General features: G+C 43.0%; 1 protein-coding gene across 2 annotated transcripts; it reads right to left on the bottom strand.

Moving 5' to 3' along the window:
- Window positions 1-9,961, bottom strand: gpatch1 (G patch domain containing 1). Of its 2 annotated transcripts, none has more exons than XM_005447773.4 (20): window positions 9,828-9,961; window positions 8,291-8,425; window positions 6,785-6,870; window positions 6,331-6,491; window positions 6,098-6,195; window positions 5,555-5,613; window positions 5,178-5,420; window positions 4,954-5,101; window positions 4,528-4,607; window positions 4,235-4,451; window positions 3,743-4,039; window positions 3,275-3,453; window positions 3,059-3,186; window positions 2,881-2,969; window positions 1,800-2,011; window positions 1,401-1,722; window positions 1,229-1,306; window positions 788-903; window positions 596-705; window positions 1-145 (listed from the first exon to the last, which is right to left on the bottom strand). In XM_005447773.4, exons 1-20 carry the CDS (start codon window positions 9,895-9,897, stop codon window positions 112-114), a joined length of 2,862 nt encoding a protein of 953 aa, XP_005447830.1. In that variant the 5' UTR covers window positions 9,898-9,961; the 3' UTR covers window positions 1-111. The 2 variants fall into 2 exon arrangements, with proteins under 2 accessions (XP_005447830.1, XP_013122941.1); XM_013267487.3 differs by having other exon boundaries at window positions 1,229-1,303.
- Between the last annotated feature and the right edge of the window lie 9,974 nt (window positions 9,962-19,935).

Below are 19,935 nucleotides of genomic sequence, written 5' to 3'. Positions count from 1 at the left end.
ACTTGGTTATAAAGATTTTATTTTATTACCTAAAACTACACAGCAGGTAATCTGTCAGGAGAAACAATCAGCTGACTGACGGTCCTCACAGAGGACAGACCTCCAACCGATTCACCACATCTGATGGGAGCGGATGCTCTTTAGTCTGGAAGAGAAGACAAACACACACAGAGGGCGAGACAGTGAAGAAGACGGTTCAAGGTGTTTTACACACAGCACTACATTCAGTTTTAAAAGCATCTGTTTACTAAAGTTAAACACGACACTCCCCAGATACCAGATTATTATCCCTCTAAGAGATCTCTGATAAATAAAAATGATATCAGAAACAGAAGAGCAGATAAAAACAAATTATGCTCTTAAGTGAATGCAGTGAGTTTCTGTCAGTGAGCGATGGATTATGGATTTAAAAAGTTTTGTTGGAAACATTAAAAAAAAGAGAAAAAAACCCTGGAAATACTGTTAATAATGATTGTTTGCATACACAGCTTCCGACTTACATCAGCACTTTATAATAAACAAACTAATTTCCAAGTGTCTCCCCTCCCCATTCCATCAGGGTCATCTTTCGATGCTCTGACAGGTGACCTCTGACCTTTTCAGCAGCTCGTCTGTCGACACCTGTCCGTCTTCCTGCTCGCCGTCTCCTCCTCCTTGCTCTTCTTCGGCTGTTTCTTTGTGCTTGTGCTTCTTGTGTTTCTTCTTCTGTAAAGAAAAAAGAAGTCACAGCTTCAGCGTGAGGAAGGAGCCATTTCATCTGATTTGATCCTTTTTCTTCATTTTCTACCTTCTTTTCCTTCTTGTGTTTGTAATGCTTCTTTTTCTTGTGTTTCTTCTCTTTGCTCTTCTTGCCCGTTTTAACCTCCTTGCTTGGAGGGCAGATGGAGGTGGCGCCTCCTCTGCCTAAACACGGGAACAACAGGCAGAGGTTATTAAACCTCCAGCAATGCTTTTACAAAGCAGGATCCACTTAATGAAGTTTGGTCATTTTCTTTGGTTTCAGTCGACCGACTAAAAGCAGAAGAGGACCAGTGAAAGTGTCGATGAACACACGCTCTAGGTTTACACACTGAATGTGGATCGATTCACACAAATGTAACCCAGCTGAGCTGATTACAGAGAGATTACTGTACCTATAAAAACAATGTCCATGGAAGGGAAACCATGTGACTGGGTCACGGTGAATAAACTTGAGTTGTCTGTTGTTGATCTGGTGGGTGATACTCACTCAGAGCAGCCGAGGGAGGCGGCAGCTTCGGCCCAAACTCCTCCTCTTCCTGTTTGGAGGCCTGAGTGGAAACTGCTGCTTTTGAAGGAGCACAGAGGAAAAGAGTTAACAGAGTTACGCTCGACAGGGAAGTGAGAACAAAAGATAAGGTGATTCAGCAAACTCAGAGTACCTGCTTGGTGACTGGAGGAGGTGTTGGCTGAGGAGGAGAAGGAGGTGGTGGTGGCTGAGGAGGAGGTGGTGGTGGTGGAGGTTGAGGGGATGCTGAAGAGGTTCAGTGGCTCCGAGTCCATTTTTCCTTCATCCTCCTTTGTCTCCTTTTCTTCCTCCTCATCGCTGCTCTCCCCCTCTGATGAAGAGGAGGACTTCTCATCAGAGGAGCTGGCAAAGATGGCCTTAAACAGATCCATGGGAGGCCTGCTCTCCTCTTCCTCCTCCTCTTCTTCATCACCGTCTTTCTTCTCCTCTGAGCTCTGTTGATCTGATGACTTTATCTGTAGAAGAAAGGATAAACTCTTTAGATTTAAGGACTTCCTCGCCTGCTGGTTTGGACACTTTGCTCTTTCACTACCTCCGGTTTGCTTCCTGGAGCCTGATCGCTGCTGCTGATTGAGGCAGGTAAAGCAGGTAAAGCAGGCGTGGGGGTCTGCTCCACTTTGGTCTCGGTCTGGTTCCGTGCAGCACTGAGAAGCTCACCCAGCAGGTCCTCCTTCTTCTTCTCCACCTTCTGCTCAGAGACATCCCACCTGGACTTCTTCCCGGATTCTGGAGGTTTTGGAGGTGCTGAGGAGAAATTATGAGCATTATGCGTGAGCGCAAACACTGTGGTGTTAAACTGAAACTAAGAAGACATAAAATTTGGTATTAAGGCTACAAAGAAACTTAAATTCAAGGAGGGGAAACTAAACGGAAACAAAGTATCAATTTAATAAAAGCAATCAATTCAGTTTTCTTCTGTCTTTATTTTTTTTTATCCTAAATAAATCCTGATTGGTTAACAAACCTCAGTCTGAGCAACAGCAGATTCAATCCTTAAAACATTTAAATAAATTATTATGTAACTCTTCAGTCCCACTGAGATATCTTTGATAAAAATGAGTTTGGATCAGTTTTCATCTACTTAAGTTTTAAAACACCGTTCGGTTTGCAACACGTTTAACTTTCATTTGTGCTGAAAAAAATAAAATATCTGTCTACTTTACTGTCGGTTAGTGTGACTGTGACAGGGCAGGATGTGATCAAGCTGCTGCTGTGGTCAGAAACCATTTACTCGCTTTGGCTCATTGGTATGTAAGTGGAGCTTGGGAGCTCGCTCACGTCTCGCTGTCAAAGCTAACACTGCTTAACTGCTTTGTGCACTGACAGCTGCTCGTGCGGCCGACAGAAACAAGGCAAGCAGGGAAAAGTTCATACTGAAGGTCTGATCCTCCCTCTCAGCACGCCCGAGAACATCTTTTATGTTTAAAATAATACCGAACAGAGCGTTATGTCAGGTGGGTGCTGTAGGTGGCAGTAAAGACAACATGGATTTAAACAAGCTTTTAAGTTAAAGAAACAAGAAAAAGGGCTTAAAGTTCTCTTACAGAATATTCTACTGCTGTTTGAAAGCCTGTTAGAACTCTTTAGCGCCTCCTGTCTGTGAATGAAGTTACCTGCAGCCTCTCTGCTCTGAGTCACAGTCAGGAAATTGAAGACTGAAAACTTGTCTCTCTTCACTTTGGGCAGACCCACAATACCGGACCTGCAGGACCAATCACAGTGAGACTTTAGCTCAGCACAGTTTGGATTTAACCTCGACATTCTGTTTAGAGTCCGATCTGTGTGCCGTACCCGGGGTAGGGGTCGGGCACGTTGAATCTTTTGCAGAGCAGTTTGTCAGGATACCACTCGAATGTTTCTCTGGTCAGTTTTCCAAACATCTTCATCTTTACTGCGGCCTGTTTGTCATCCAGGTCTCCCTGACAACCAAAAGAAAGCATCAATGACTCCTAAGGTCACCTGCAGTGTAGGGGTGTGGTTTTTTTACAGCACCAAGTGGCGTCCTACCTCTTGGTCCGGGCTGACCTCCACGCTGTCATCGTCCTCCTGGTCTTTGGCTCTGGTGAAGCGGGAGGACAGCGAGGAGGAGGTGGGCCGGTACAAGATAGAAGCTCGGACAAACTCCTCCCTCTCCCGGCTGCGCTCCCACTCTGTCATTCCCGGGTCTAGACTCTGCTCCAGAGCGTCTGAGGCACACACAGAAGATTTTTACATTTTAATATCCAGGCGGTCTCTAATGTGGGAGCTTTTAAAGCTTTTCAGTCCATTATCCAGCATCTGTGTTAGCCAGTAATCACATGTATGCACATACTCAGACATGCAGCAGCATTAATGAGGGTTTTTGTGGTTTAACTGACTAAAACTATATCAACAGAGGGGCTTCTAACTTAAACTCAGTCCGCTACACATGAATTGTGAAGTTTTAGTAAAAGATCCTGCAGTGCATGATGGGACCTGCAGGGCGGAGCCTCTTACCATTGTCTCCCTGCTTGAGACAGCTCAGGTAGAGTTCGTAGCGTGCCTGCTTGCTGGGGTTTTTCTCAAATGGTTTGAAGGTCTGTGACGATGTTTGGATGCCTCTCCACGCTGCCAGAGATACCTGCTGGAGGTCGGAGGAGGCAGGCAGCACTTGTGCCGACTTCCCGGATGTCTGCGAGGCATGACTGGAGACGGGGATGGAGGTTTTGGCCGAGGGCGGGTTAGAGGAGTTGCGTAAGCTGAGCAGGCGCTGCCTGTCCTCGGGCCTCAGCAGCTCCATGACCGAACTGGGACCTGATCGGGAAGAAGTTGGGAAAACATCACCAGCAGCGTTAACGCACTTGCCACCACAATGGGACACAATGGCCTGATTATCCTACATTTTTAATTAATCTAGAAAAACTAGATATAGTTGCAACCCTTTGTAATTTTCCTCATTTTGATGTTTTTGGCACTTCTGTGATTGCTTCATTTTTCAGCATCTCTTACCTTGCAGGGTGTCCTCTCCCAGCAGCGCCCTCCTCTGGCCAGAGTCCAGCTGGTGGCGTCCTGCTTGCTGGGGCTCCTCTTTGACCATGTGGCCTTTGGACACCCGGAGAGCCTCGGCCAACGCGGGGCTGACCCCGGAAAGATGCGAAACATCGACCGAAGGACGGAAATGATGGACTGGACGATAATCGCGGGGCAGAGAGGGAGGCGGGAAGATCTACAGAGACATACAGAGACATGAGGTCTGTGTCCAGGTACTGATGGTGATGATCACATATTTTGAAGCTCCTCACTGTTTTTTCCTCGAGGGGTTTCTGTGCCAGCGTGAATCCTTCCAGGATTTTGCCGAGGTACGAAGCATCTTTACTTCTGTCTGGAAGCAAAAAAAAAATCCAAATAATTTTCCATCTTGTTTCATGAATGCTTTAATTTCAGTTTTTCATGAAAAAAACAAAGATTAATTCAGATTTTTAATAGAAATATACTAAAAATAAAGGCACAATAAATATTAGTGGGAAATACAGAAAACAAAAAAACCTGAGATTATTCTTTAATAATTTAAAAACTAAAAACACGCCTCTCTGGTGGAGAAAGTATTAAAAATGATTTCTCTGTTTTAAAATAAGGCCGCCTGACAAAGAGCTTCTCTGTGTGAAAAAGCTTAATGACTGGTTTAAAAAAAGGCCTGGAACTTTCCAGGTTTTCCCAGGAAACATTACCTTTCTTCTTAGTGTACTGCTGCGGAGCCGTCCAGCCGTACAGGCCGTCGCCCGGCTCCTCTTCTCCCAGGATTGTGTCGTATCTGGACATGGAGTCTCTGTGGTACACGTCTTCATCGTCATCCTCTAATGCACCCACGCCAAAGGCCTGCAGGTCAAAGGTCAGCAGCCAAACACTTTGTATTTAAAAAAGAAAAAAACACTTCTGGGCTTTGTGGGCTCACCTGTCCGACCACTCCTCCTCTCCTCGAGCTGCTCTTTGTGTCTCCGAACAGGCGATTCCTCGTCTCAGACTGAGGTTTAAACAGATCGATGTGTTCAGCCGTGCCGTGACCCAGCAACGCCAGGCTCGGGTCCAGACCACGGTACCCCAAACCCTGAACTCCCAGCCTAGGGTTGAAGTCCACTGGAGTTACGTCCTTCGGGGCAAAGGTCACGTTCTCTGGAGCAAACTCCTCATCGTCGTCCTGATGAGGCAGAGAGAGATTTCATGCACGCACAGGTGAAAATATGCAGCATGAATTATGAATTTCAGATTCAGTTTAGATCGTCCTCCATCAGGTTCTGTGTTAAAATATTCTCTCTAAGCAGCCGCACTCACCTCTGATTCCTCCGAACCAGCAGGGGGCAGCGTGCAGCCGTAAACTTTACCTCCACCGTCTGTCAGGAGGACAAAGTGTCAGTATTTATACAATATAACTAACATCAGACAGGAACAGGATTCATGCTGAAATGAAACACAGCATAAGATGAAGTAGGAAAAACAGAATAAAGAAACGGCATCAAACTTGAAATTATTAAATATCACAGCTGCTCTTCACTCGAGACGCTGAGTGGACAGATTCAGTATTTCATTTTTTCAAGTTCTGCTTTTAAATAATCCAAGACACCAAAGCTAACTCCACCTCCTCATCAGCAGCCTCAGAGTGAATGTCCTCACATGGTTTTTACTGACTGCGTGAAAAGAAGCCAAAGACGTGAAAAAGCTTCAAGTCTCCGAATTCACGTGAATCAGATCACAGTGAGCAAACTACAGGTGTGAAAACGCCCTTAGTCAAGTGTCACGGGGATTATTTTACCCTTTACAAACTGAATTTCTCTGATTGGTCAAGCAACCTTGTGCCTGTAAAAATGACACACTTACCCTTCTGCTGCCTGCGAGCTTTCCTCTTCACACGAGGCCCGACGCCCTGACCTTCCTTCCAGCCCATCTTCATCAGCAGCTCCACCCCGATGGAAGACCTGAGAGACAAATCAAACACACCTCAGAGCAAATTCACACTGCAAACCGGTAAAGAGTGAAGGATGGACCCAGCGGTGCTGCAGAAGCAGGCTGCTGGGACACAGTTGGTGGGATGTGGGTGTGGCAGCATTTACCTGGCAGGTGCGATCAGCTCCTCCAGCAGCGTGTCTCCTGGGATCAGAGCTGCCTGAGCACTGATGGCTCTCGCCTTCTCTCCGGCCTTGTCTCTGCGGCTGGACGAGAACTCCTGACTTGTGGTGATCTCTCTGGGAGCGATGCCGTGTTCGCTGAAATCCTGACAAACAACCACAACGATCTCCATCAGCTCCACTAAACCTGAACCTCAAACCTCCTCAAGTCTCTTCTGAAACATGTTCTGCATACTGGAATGACCAAGCACTCAAACACTGCAGGGTAAAAACTATAACATCAGCTTTGATGATTTCCAGACATCAGACAGCTGCTCTGACAGTAGCTTATAAAATGTTATTTGATATTTTAGGGTATTTGATATTATTTGGATAAAGTCCCAGATTTTTTTTTTTATGTGAATGAAAAACCTCCCCGTCTCTCTCTGGATGGCTGTACCTCCTCGTCCATGAAATCTTCTGGTCTGGCATGGTGTTTCTCAGCTTTCTGTTGCCGTGACGACACAAAGGCTGACGGGGTCCAGCCTAAAAAGACACGCGGATGCCAAGTGGCAAGATATGGAATCAAAATGATTAATATGCTTGAGCTGAAAATGGCTTCACTGTTTGCAGAACAACATCTGTGACGGACACCAGCATCGCAACATGGAAGAAAAGTGGAGGACAAAAAAACAGAAAACAACACGCAGCTACAAGGCAATCGGTCAGTCAACTGAACATTAATGGTCTAATAATCAAGTCACGCTTTCAATCAGATTACCAGAAAGTCTAAAAACAGAAAACCAAGATGCAAAGTCCACGTCTGCTCTAAAGCCAACTTCAATATCAGAGGCTGGACTGAACCAAACACTGTTAGCTTTACGGGGACGTCACCTCCCCTTACACGTCTGCATGCAGCGCTCCATAAATTTCACATTAAATGAAATATGTGTGAACTTAGCAGAAGTTCTCTGATGACTCTGCAATAGTCGGCCTCATCACTGATGGGGACGACAAGGAGTACAGAGGACTGACTCAAGACTTTGTGGACTGGTGCCAGCAGAACTACCTCCAGATCAATGCCAGTAAAACCAAGGAGCTGGTGGTAGACTTCCGCAGGCACAAACATCCTCCACTGCAACCACTGAACATCCAAGGTATGGACATCGAGGCTGTGGACAGCTACAGGTACCTTGGTGTTCATCTGAACAACAAACTGGACTGGACTCATAACTCAGACGCCCTCTACAGGAAAGGGCAGAGCAGGCTGTACCTGCTGCGGAGACTCAGGTCGTTTGGAGTGGAGGGCCCACTCCTGAAGACCTTCTATGACTCTGTGGTGGCCTCAGCCATCTTTTATGGTGTGGTCTGCTGGGGCGGCAGCATCTCTGCCGGGGACAGGAAGAGACTGAACAGGCTGATCCGAAGGGCCAGCTCTGTTCTAGGATGCCCTCTGGACCCAGTGGAGGTGGTGAGTGACAGGAGAATGGTGGCTAAGCTCTCATCACTGTTGGACAACATCTCCCACCCCATGCAGGAGTCTCTGACAGCACTGAGCAGCTCCTTCAGTGGCTGCGGCACCCACGGTGTGGGACGGAGAGATTTCGCAGGTCTTTCCTCCCCACTGCTGTCGGACTCCACAACAAAGACTTTAACTGATCAAACACACACATCCACACATGTGCAATAACACTAAGTGCAATAATCTTTTTCTGAAAAAGTTGTATTTTTTACTCAGTTATAGAAAGCATTTGCATTCTATTTTCATCCTATTGTATATTTTATTCTATTTAATCTACTGTGTATATAGTATTTTATTCTATTCTGTACAGTTGTGTACAGTATTTTATTCTTATTGTATTCTAATTTTGCTATATAACTTTTGCACTGTCCACTTCCTGCTGTGACAAAACAAATTTCCCACGTGTGGGACTAATAAAGGTTATCTTATCTTATCTTATCTGACCTTCTTTTGAGCCGACAGTGTTGAAGTATCCGGCTGAAAAGCCTCCAGTGAACGCTCCGTGGAACCTCTGATATCGTCCCTTCTCATCTTTGACTGTCTGATCGTGGAGTGGGATGGGCTTCTTCAGCGGCTCGTCTGTGAAAGCACACAGAAACATTTTTACACGCATGGTTCATGCATAGGATTTATACATTTTTAAATGGTAAACATTGAAATAGGAAAACATTTAAAGTTGTTATCAATTCTGTACAAAACTGATGTTGTAATAAACTATAAGGATTTGGAAGTAATTTATTGCTTATTTATACACTGGTCAAAAAATAATAATTACGGGAACAGCTGATCATCAAAGTAAAACACAAAGTCAGTTACACTTCAGGGGAATCAATCTGTCCAGGAAGCAAAGGCAACGACAGAACAACCCCCCAAAAAGCAGATGAGGGCATAGTCCATTGCTCTCTCCTTTTCTCTCCTCACTGCATTTTCTCTCGTTTTTCTTTTGCTAGTATCACCGAGCAGTGATCACTTGTCACTGCTGGCAACCTGAGATGGTGTCTGTATCCTATTTGGGTTGCACAGCTCCTCCAGGATGGCTCATCCATGTGTATCATCAAGAGGAGGTTTGCTTTGTCTCAAGAAAGTGGAGGAGATACCAGGAGATGGAGCTGTAGAAGGTCATCAACCAGCAGCAGGATGGGTATCTGCTCCTTTGTGTGAGGAGCAGGATGAGCTCTGCTGTAAAATGACCTTTAGCTGGTTACCCGTTTGCATGTTTCTGACCAAACAGTCAGAAAAAGACTTCATGATGGTGGCTGGAAGGTCCGATATCTTTCAGTGGGACCTGCGCCCACAGCCCAGCACCGGTGCCCAGGGCAGGTTCACACTGCGCTATGAGTTAACCACTACATCACAGTGTCTGTGTAATACATGATGATAGAATGAATAAATGAAATTACAGACGTAAGTAAATTCTGAAATATTAGAATAAAAAAATGAGACATTAAATTAAAATATGAATTTCTTTTTTTCTCCAACTAGTAACGACATTTACAGATATTCTTGTTTTTGTTTTCCCGCAGTAAATACACTAAAAATATACATAAATAATCTACATCCTGTAACGATATTTAAGACACACAATGTCGCACAAAGCGACAGTATAGGCTTTCCCGCAGTAAGTACACAAATCACACACTGCAGCTTCAGATTTGAATGGGAAAAAATAAATGGCAGCTTTCACAACAACTTTGAGGCCGAACTGAAGACCTGATAGTGCTGAAACTTTAGAGATGAGAAATGGCACTGTATTCAGTAGCTATGTTCAACTACTTTAATCAGCAGCATTAAAATAAAGGATTTTTGAATGAGGTCTGGGTTACAAACTAGGAGGCTGATTGCACTTAGCTAGCTGCTCGTTAGCTGAACTCAGTGAAGTAGCGCTGCGAACGGCGCAGCTCGTAACGCTTTGCATTAAACACCTGGGAGATTTTTTTAAATGTACGTAAACAGATGACCGAGATCATAAAATTCACCCCACCTTCTTCCAAAGGTTCCAAAGGAGTCCCGTAAGTCACAAAATCCTCATCGCTGTCGCTGTCGGACGCCATGATTTGTTTTTTACTCCATTTACGGTATCTGCAAAAGGACAAACTTTGTGAAGTGTACTTTAGCGCTTTACAAGAACAGTTGGGGAAAATAGCGACACCTTGCGTTAGCTATAAATAACTACATCAGCGGTAACTACATTCACTCAAACTTTAGTAAAATATTTATTTGAGACGCTTTCCCTATCATGAGGATTTGCAGATATAGCTTGCCTTAAAATCAACATATATTATAACAATTGTAAATATTGCATATCTATTCATTTAAGACAAGATAAGACATATTGAAACATATACTTATTATTAAAATAAAGTCAAATATCTTAAAGTCTAACAAAAAACCCCAAACAGAATTAATGATGGCTTACCTATTACTAGTTTGTGTTATTATGAGTTATAAGGACTTAAAGTCGTTAGTGTGAGACAAACTTTTACAGTGACAACATTTTTTTCTTCCAGTTCACTATGATTCTGTTTCTTTACTGGAAATAAATATTCCTGTCTGAAATGTCATTAGATGTAGTGTGTTTAATGAAGAAGGTGGTTTCTCCCTTGTTTGCTATTAAGTGCTTGCTTTAGTTGTCTTTTGTTCTTATTGTTTGATTTGTTGATAAAACAACCAGATTTATTGTTTCTTACTGAACTGTGTAATTTCCTCTGCAGCCTCGGAGGAGCTGAAGTGTTGGCTATCGAATGTCCATCCAAAGCTCACAGCAGTTTGTCATTTGTTTTCTTTGAGCCTGAAATCACTCACACCCCCTCAGTGATCCATAAAACCCCACGCTCTTGACAAAAGCCAAACGCCTGGCTCAGCAGAAAGCCAAGACCCTGTAAAGATCCAAATCTGAGACCCCCACGTCTCTGCACAGAAAACACAGAGCCTCCCTGCTCTTTGTAACCGGACCGAACTGTTGAACTTCAGGGGGTTTAAACTAACTAAATCTGGATCGAGCTCAGGGTGGGGGGACACAGGGTCAGTTTGGTGGTGAAATCTGTGGGCAGGATGAAGCTGTGTGGACTCAGAACCATGACGGCGCAGGAACACAGCCAAAAAAGAACCAGGTTATCAGAAAAGAGCCCGGACAGAGCCGAGGTAGAGCCGGGACACCAGAGTTATTACAGTTTTGTTCCCTGTTGTTATTTCATATTTCATTTTCATTTTCAGTACATTTTAGTTTCAGTTATTTTTTAGTTCTTCTAGTTTTTTAATCATGAGCGGTGTATTTGACTAGGAAATGCTGAATATGGACTTTACAATATGAACACAGAACTTTAAAGGCAAGATACTCAAAGCGATGATTATATCCTTTACCAATACCACCAAACAGACAGAAATTATTGAATTTGTTCATTTGAGTTTGACACAATATCTTTGTGTCCATGTGACTGTCCATCCATCCTCATCTGGGGGGAGGGATCGAGCCTATTCCAGCTGCCGTAGGCCGAGAGGTGGGGTACACCCTGTACAGTTCGCCGGTCTGAAGGAGAGCTAGCTTTTAATTTAGTTTTTCTGTTAGTTTTTACTAAGGTTGAGTTGAGGTTGAGGTTGGGCGAGTGGGACCATAATGGAAAACAACAACAAGGAGACACAAGCAAACACAGAAAGATGCAGAGTGACGTCACAGAGAGGAGCAGAAAAATAAAGAAAAAAAAAAGAAGAAAGCGGGAGTGACTTCAAACATGTCCTGAGCGAGGAGCTGGTGTCCGGTGGTTACTTCACACATGGCTGTATGCACTAAAATAATATTTCTCCACAAACGACGACCCTAAATATACTCGCTTATACCAACAAAGATCTTCCAAGACAATGAAGATAACATAAATGTTAATTTGTCATATAGAAACTTCAAAAAGTGAATTCCCCAAATATTTTTTAAAGTGTTCCAAATCCACTCTTTAAATAAATCATTGAAAGAACTATGCTTGGATAAGAATTATCATAGAAAAAAATAAACTTTTAACCTGACCTTGAATAGTTTTGGAGACCTCAGCCTGTTGACTTAACGAGTCCTTTCCTCCTTTTGGCCACTAGGTGTCAGTGTCTGCCTGTAGGTCACGGGTTTGTCTCACAGCTGGGTTTACTCTGCACACTCACATTGAAATAAATGACAGAAATATATATTTTTATAATTTAGACTTTCACTTGCAGGATGAACTCAGCTTGTAAATGTGAAGCATTAACAGGTCAGAGATGGAAAATCCACACCAGGAGGCACCGAGGCTACACTCCCCAAAAGTCTGATGATCAGTGAGGGAAAAGTTGTTCCTATCTCCAGAAGACAGATACAAACATTAACCATGGCTTCATAGTTTCCCAAGATAACGGCTTCAAATGCATAATAAAATTAAAAGATTGTTATTGTTTATTTATACGCTGTTTTCCCTCCCTTGGTTGCTAAGACTTTGCAGGACATTTCTTCAAAAGCCAGAAATCTTTGCAGACATCTGAACATGTGGCTGCTCCTCGGAAATCATTGCACATGTTCATAAAAGTGGCTCCGGAGAGCTGTGGTTCACACATTTGCTTAACAAGTGAGTGGTTCCTGGTTTGAGTCCCTCGGGATTGGAATTACCTGCTGTCATGACCCTTTGTGAAAAAAGTAACTTTAATTGGTCTGTATACAAACATTTAACATGCAGATGTAAAGCGAGCATAGAGTGCATGTAAAAGATGGACGTGTCATCCACTTCTGCAAAAAGACACCAGTGGACAACTGTCCAAATCATGCACTCTTTCTAATCTCCAACAGGGGGCGACTCCTCTGGTTGCACATAGTGACTGCATGAGAAAACAACGCTCAGCTACTTCCCTCACTCACACTTTCCTGATAACTTTATGGGCTTAGTCACTTATCAGGTCTTATTTAAATGTTACAATATGTTACTGTTGCTGTTATTGATAGGTTGCTACCCTCACTCTGTGGTATTGGTTTCCAAGTTGACGCCACGCTTGTGACAAACTTTAAGATGGCAGCAGGGAAAGCATCAATAATGGTGAAGACACCAGCTTTTATAAAGAGTCTACGGACATGAGTCAAACAAATAAAGCTAATATATATATATATATATATATATATATATATATATATATATATATATATATATATATATATATATATATATACATACACTAATATTTTTGTCTTTCAAAAGAAATAAACTCATGCTGACGTTTGATTGAGGGTTTGTGTGTCTGATGTGTTCGTTGTTGAACAGCTATGAATGAAGTAGTTTTGGAGGCAGCTGCAGACCTTTGTTCAGGAAGATTTGGGAGCTCGAGTCTGACGTTGTTTCTGCTGTTCTGTGGTGGAAAAATCAATGAGGGCAGCTTAAGTAAGAGAAGCAGGTCTCATTATAAGGCGGGCTGACCAGCAGCACAGCCTGCAGCCTGCAGAAGTTTCATCATGAGTCTCTTTGACAGTTTCAACAACAGCTGCACGTCATCGCCTCCACAAAGAGGCCTGTTGGAATAGCCTGCAGTAGTTTTAGTCACTTTGAGTTAAAAATGCAGTAGGCACCATGTTTTAGGTGTCAGTGGACAAAAAAAACAATAATTTCTCAGCATGCTGTAAAGGAAGTGGTCAGAGAAGGAACTACACTTCTGCACCTCCTTGTGACTTTGTGTTCGTGCTTTAGAAAGTCTCACCTGTGACTGGAGACTTTGGCTAGTCACTGTTGTTTGAAGCAGGATAAAGAAGTCACACACACGCACATGTGTGACTAGAACAGAGAGCTGCAGGAGCAGGATCTACTTTCAGTAGAGTTTTCTGTATTTCTGAGGGACACGTTTACATGATCCATCATCTGAAGACTTGATCTGAACCCGTGAACAGTTTGAACTCTGTCAGCCAGATGTGATGCTGTGTGAAATGGAACAATATGAGTTGTTACAGCAGAATGAAGGAAGGTCTCTTTGTCGTAAAGCACCAGATTTTTTTAAATAATCATTCTTGTATTTGGATGATTGTTTGCTGCACTCGAGTTTTCATTCTTTCATTTCTTTGGCTTCTTTGTGTGCTTTTAGCCTGTCAGTAGGGTCATGCAAAAACTGCATGGATAAATTTAACTGAACCACCTTTCAGTTATTGACAGGTGCATGTGCAAGAAAGAATTTTGGTCTGTTATAGATTTTTAGCTGACTGGTCTTGGTGACGTCTGTGCTCTCTGCGCTGGCGTTGGTTGCTGTTCTGCTGCTCCGTGCTGTCTAAATTTCACTGCTGCTCCAAACAAAGGAAGTTTGGTGGAGTTACATACTGCTGTTTGTCACAGCTGCTAGTATCCCCAGTTTATGCTCAAGGTTTCCTTCAGTATCTGTACCTGCAGCACTGGGTTTAGGCAACAATCAGATGGATCTGTCACTCCCATTTCTTGTAAAGAACTCCTTCACTTTTAACCTCACTGGTTAAACGTGTTTTCTTCAGCATGCAGGGTTAAAGATGTGAAAGGGGAATGTTTGAACCCAAATCACCTTTTTTGAAAAAAAAAAAAAAGTAGATTTCAAGGACATCTTGTGCATAAGTTGCCAGAAGCATCTTAGGGTGCACACACAAGGTTCTGTGTCCTTATACTATTAGAAGTGATTTAGAAAGGGATGCCTATAAAGGACAGTTAGGTCAATAAGTTTATGCATACTTAATCATGATCAGCGATCGCAGTACAGGCTTACCACCTCGACTTCTGACCCGTGGTATGAAGCGACCATATGCAAACACAAACATGCTTGTAGATGGTACGGCACACCTGATACGAGTGCGCCCGACGCCCCGCAATGGAGGTTTGTTTGCTAAAAGCAACCTTCAGACTTTACATCAGAACCTTCCCTACAGAAACATTACGTAATGTGTGCGATTCATAATACAGAATGCATCTGGTCATCGTTTGATAGGTTGCAACATCACCGGCTGGTGTTGTGACAAAATTAGTCTGTGGTGGCAAAATAAGCAAACCACAGGGAGACTTTTCTGCAAGGTTGTAGTAACCTTCTAGAACAACATTAATACTGTGCAAACCCGTGGCTGGGAAAATGGGAAGAAGGTGCTGTGATTTATTGAAACGTGTACATACATACATGGAGATACGGTATGGAAGGAAAAAAAGATTCTCACAAGCTTAGAAGTTAAAATTGGACATGATCACCTTTGTTCTGTCATTTCTTTAAGTATCTTCAGGCTTTTTGAAGAACACTGAAACGTCCTCTTTGGCTGTTTCTGCCTTTTGTTCTCTGTCAGGATGATCCCACACTGCTTCAGCCATGTTGACGTCCGGCCTCTGGGGAAGTCAATCCATGACTGATGTGTGTTTCCATCCAGGTGTACTTTTACTGTACTGGCAGCGTGTTTGGGATCATTGTCATGCTAAAAAATGAAGCTGCTCCAAATCAGATGCTTTCCAGATGCTCTTGCACAGTGGATCAAATCTGAGTTTTCTGCATTCATAATTTCACCAATTTTGACAAGATCTCCAACAAGAACCATGACACAGCCTCCACAGTGAACTGTGGGCAAAATAAAAACTCATGTAAGTAACTATGGATGTTACCAGTTATCTGCACTCAAACACTTTATTCAGACAGACATGTTTGATGATCAGTGACAGCACATCATCAATAAGTATCGATCTTAGAAGACGACTTCTGTGCTTTTTAAAGCCATCAAAAGAGTGAAGCATATCTTAGCCTGCAGCTTAAACTCAGAAATGTGTTACCTCAATCTTTATATGTGCATGTGCATGTAGGCGAATTTAGCAAATTACAGCTAGTTTCAGGTATATTTGCACTCTGTGGTTCTAAAAACCAGGTCATGTGTATATAATATTGAATTTCTGTTTCCTGCTGCACTGCCTGTGTGAGGAGCTTTATCAAAGTGAAATCAGTGTAAAAGGTATCGTGTTTCCTCTCTCCTCAACCTGAGGTGACCTGAAATGAAGAAGAGCTGACATCCTCTGCTGAAGCAAAGGATGTGACTTCTTCTTGTGCTGCTGCTGCTGTCGTTCGTGTCCTCCGGTCTTGTCTGAGCAGTGTTACACCTCCTCAGCTCCAAATGTCATCATGGTGCGATAACGCCTGAAATATTAAAGAGACGAGCGCTCAGGCTGCTGCACAGAAACTCATGACTAAAGCATTAAGGGCTGCTTCTGATCTCCCTGTGCACGTCTGCTGCATGAGGCAACACGCTGCAACTCACTGTGCACGTATGTGTGGATCCAAAGAAGACGATGAAGAGGAAAGGAAGAAGAGCATGGAGAAGAGGATAAAAAGTTACATAAAAGAAGGTAATGAGTGAAGCAAAGCGGGAGATGGAGAAGAGACACGGGAGACAAACTGCAGAAGCAAAGGTGAGAGAAAGAGAGCACGGGGGAGGAGAGGAAATAAGGAAGAGAGGAGTGAAAAATACAGAGGTACAAAGTGGGAAGGAAGTAGGAAAGGAAAGGAAAGGAAAGGAAAGGAAAGGAAAGAAAGTAGGAAAGGAAAGGAAAGGAAATAAGGAAGAGATGAGTGAAAAATACAGAGGTACAAAGTGGGAAGGAAGTAGGAAAGGAAAGGAAAGGAAAGAAAGTAGGAAAGGAAAGGAAAGAAAGTAGGAAAGGAAAGGAAAGGAAAGAAAGTAGGAAAGGAAAGGAAATAAGGAAGAGAGGAGTGAAAGATACAAAGAGGTACAAAGTGGAAAGGAAGTAGGAAAGGAAAGGAAAGGAAAGGAAAGGAAAAGCAGGGAAGTTGAAAGGAGACATAGAAGGAAAGAAGAAAGCATTTTAAGGAAAGGACATGACCGAAAAGAAGGAGGTAAAAAAGGAATCAATGGTGTAGGATATGAGAGGAAGTGCTCGACAAGCAAACAGTATGTTAGGAAAGTAAAGAAAGGAGTGAAAAGAACTGATAAGTGAGGAAAAGGATTAAAGTGGGAAATAAAAAGAGACGTAGGAATGTGAAGGACACAAGAAAGCAAGTAAGGAAAGAAGGAGGTGGAAAAGAAACGGATAAAAAAGAAGTGTGTCCGATAAGAATGCTGGCTGTTGTGCTGTATTCTCACACCTCCCCTCGCTGCTGCTTATCACATCAAATTCCCTGCAAATCAGATTAAGGCACTTGGACTTTGTCCTGCTGGCTGTAGATACAGAGTGCAGACCGGCTCGGGACCAGAACTATCACAAACCAGATCATAAATACGCCCGGCACAGAACCTAAACGTGCAGAATAAACCAAAGACATTCACAATAAAATCTCCAAGGATTCTGCGAGAAAGTGAAACAGGCGGTTAACAAATGCCGACACACTCCCGCCCAGCCGGTGAAAGGAACTGAATATTGATTTGGGGCCGTGAGCAAGCGAGACGTGAACAATGCGCCTGCTCTCGGTGACGTCTGGATCCTGGTTTCATTCGTCTTTGTCTCATATGAAAACCCACTTGGCTTCCTCCCAGCAGAGCAGATAGAGCTGCTCGCTGTTCATCATCAAACCCTCTGTGAGTAAATAACATCCAAAGCAAGCAAGCTGGAGCTGAGAGCTGAGAGCTGGACCTCTTCACGACGCTGGGAGGGTCAGGAGGCCTTTCTGGAGAAGTTTGGACGGCGAGAGGAAGCCAGTTTTAAAAAAGCCCAATCAAAAGGAGAAAGGAGAAAATGAGGAGATGAAGACAGAGCAGCAGATTTAGAAAGCATCAGAGAGAAAGGAGCCTGTTTGGCACTGTGTTTAACTTCACATCACAAAAACAAACCTTTATTCTAATCCCAGAAACAAAAGACAGATGTGTGCTATCAGAGCACAGGACGTTTGGCCCAAATAAGAGATGAACGTCGGGGCTGTGAAGGCCTCATATATTAAACTTCAAGTAGTGATCAAAGACCATAAAGTATGAATAGATGTCAGTTTCACATTTAAGCAGCTGAACTGACAGAAAACACACAACAGCAGCCTGGTCGCATACAGGTTCATCACCTTTAATACTCGAGCAAATGCAAAAGAGGACATGTGCTCGTATGTGTGATGATATCATACAATCTGTCATGCTTTGCCTGTTTTTTGTGTTTGCCCTTACACAAAAAAGAAAATTAATTATGTATTGACACAGAAAATAGCAGAAATGAGCATGTTTAACTGACAGGATTGTAGAAAATAAATGATCTGCAGCTTCCTTTGGATTAATGGGGGGTGATGATGGCTTTAATAATGTTTGAATGAGAACAATCACACGTATGAAGTGTATTAAAGCTTTTTGTATTTACACAGAACTGGCTCTGACTTACAAAAGACTAAAACCATTTAAAAACAAATAAAATATAACGATAAGAATAACAATCTGACTTAAGCTCGTGACAGCTGAATACACAGAAAGCCTTCTCCACATTTTCCTTCTGGGTGCTGTAACCTGCTCTCAGTGTTGCTTAAAAGTTTAAACTTATTCTTAATATTTCTTGGAAGCGACTGCAGCTTTTGTTTTACGAGAAATAAAGGCCGGGACTTTGATGAAACTGCAGACATTTTGAGCATTTTAAAGTTTCTTTGTGGACCTTCGGAGCCTCCCGACCTGCTGCTGTCCTTGCTCTTAGTAATAAAAAGTGATGTGCGGTTGTAATAAAGGGAGGTGGAGTTACTGCTCAGCTGGGACAGCTACAGCCAAATCTGATCTCAGAACAGCAGGTCAGCATGACCTCAGAGTCAGAGGACCACCCGAAGCTCATATAGACCTTGGATATAAAGTCATTAAATTTAAACCACAGTGATGGAAAAAAATGAGCTGTTTTTCCTTCTAACATTCAGCCGAACATTCAGGATTTCTGCCTGCATCACTTCCTTTTTCACCCCATCTGCAATAATGACTGCAACTCTAGCGCCTGTTTACTGAGTGAGTTGGGTGCGATTGTATTTAAAAAAGGTAATTAATACATATATATATATATATATATATATATATATATATATATGTACATATGTAGTATACAGAAACATCTGTGCTGAGTATGGCCTGCAAGTCTCAAGGTAAAAATAGGAGAAGTACCAAGGGCTTGGAGAAGAGCTTAAGATGTGGAGGGTGAAGGTAATAGTGGTCCCAGTTGTAGGGACTCCCAAACTAGGCGAGTGGCTCCAGCAGATCCCGGGAACAACATCCAAGATCTCTGTCCAGAAGAGCGCAGTCCTAGGAACAGCTCAGATACTGCGCAGGACCCTCAAGCTCCCAGGCCTCTGGTAGAAGACCTGACTGCCCGCAGGGGCGAGCGGGGAGTTTTTATATACAGCAGTCCCTCGTTTATTGCGGGAGTTACGTTCTAAAAATAACCCGCGATAGGTGAAATCCACAAAGTACAATTATTATAGATGTTTTAAAGCTGTAAGACTCAATACACACTTTATACACTTTTCTCAGACAGGCTCGAACATTTTCACACTTTTCTCTCTTGTTTAAACGCTCTCAAAGTTCAAACCTTTGTAGAAAAATAAGTCCAGTATTATAGAATGAAACCAAAGGCACCCACGACTGCCTCTGACGGTGCAGCACTACAGCTGTAGTGCTAGGGACTGAAGATTTATGTACATTTGACAAGCTGAACGCATTCTGTACTGGACAGGAGACGTGGCACAAGACTGATTGACAATGGTCTACAGCCAATCAGGACGCAGAACACAATGCACTGTAAAAAACAAACAAACAAAAAAAACCATGCAAAATTCCACAAAAAATAAATCCGCAAAACATGAAAAAGGTGAACCACGTTATAGCGAGGGACCGCTGTGTATATCTATATATATAAATATATATATATATATAACGAATGATCAGCTAATGATCTTGGAACTTGGTATAATTAGTTTATCAAGTTGCTTTGAGAAGATGATTTGCGATGAGGTGCTGCTGGTTCCATGTTAGTTTGGTTCTTGTGCTGTTCCTGCTGTTTGAGACAAACACCTTTAAACGTGAGCTGGAGCTTCATACTCTGCTGAATTTAGGGACCCACAGAAATCCTGAACCCTTTAAAGCTCGTCACTCTCAGAGGGATGGATGTAATCAGGCATCTCACACCCTTTGGTCCAGATCACAGCTACGTGTTGAC

The sequence above is a fragment of the Oreochromis niloticus genome, linkage group LG1 (assembly GCF_001858045.2).
Source record: "Oreochromis niloticus isolate F11D_XX linkage group LG1, O_niloticus_UMD_NMBU, whole genome shotgun sequence".
NCBI classification, from domain to species: Eukaryota; Metazoa; Chordata; class Actinopteri; order Cichliformes; family Cichlidae; genus Oreochromis; species Oreochromis niloticus.
The sequence above is the reverse complement of the archived record's forward strand: the minus strand, read 5'-3'. Positions and strand labels throughout refer to the sequence as shown.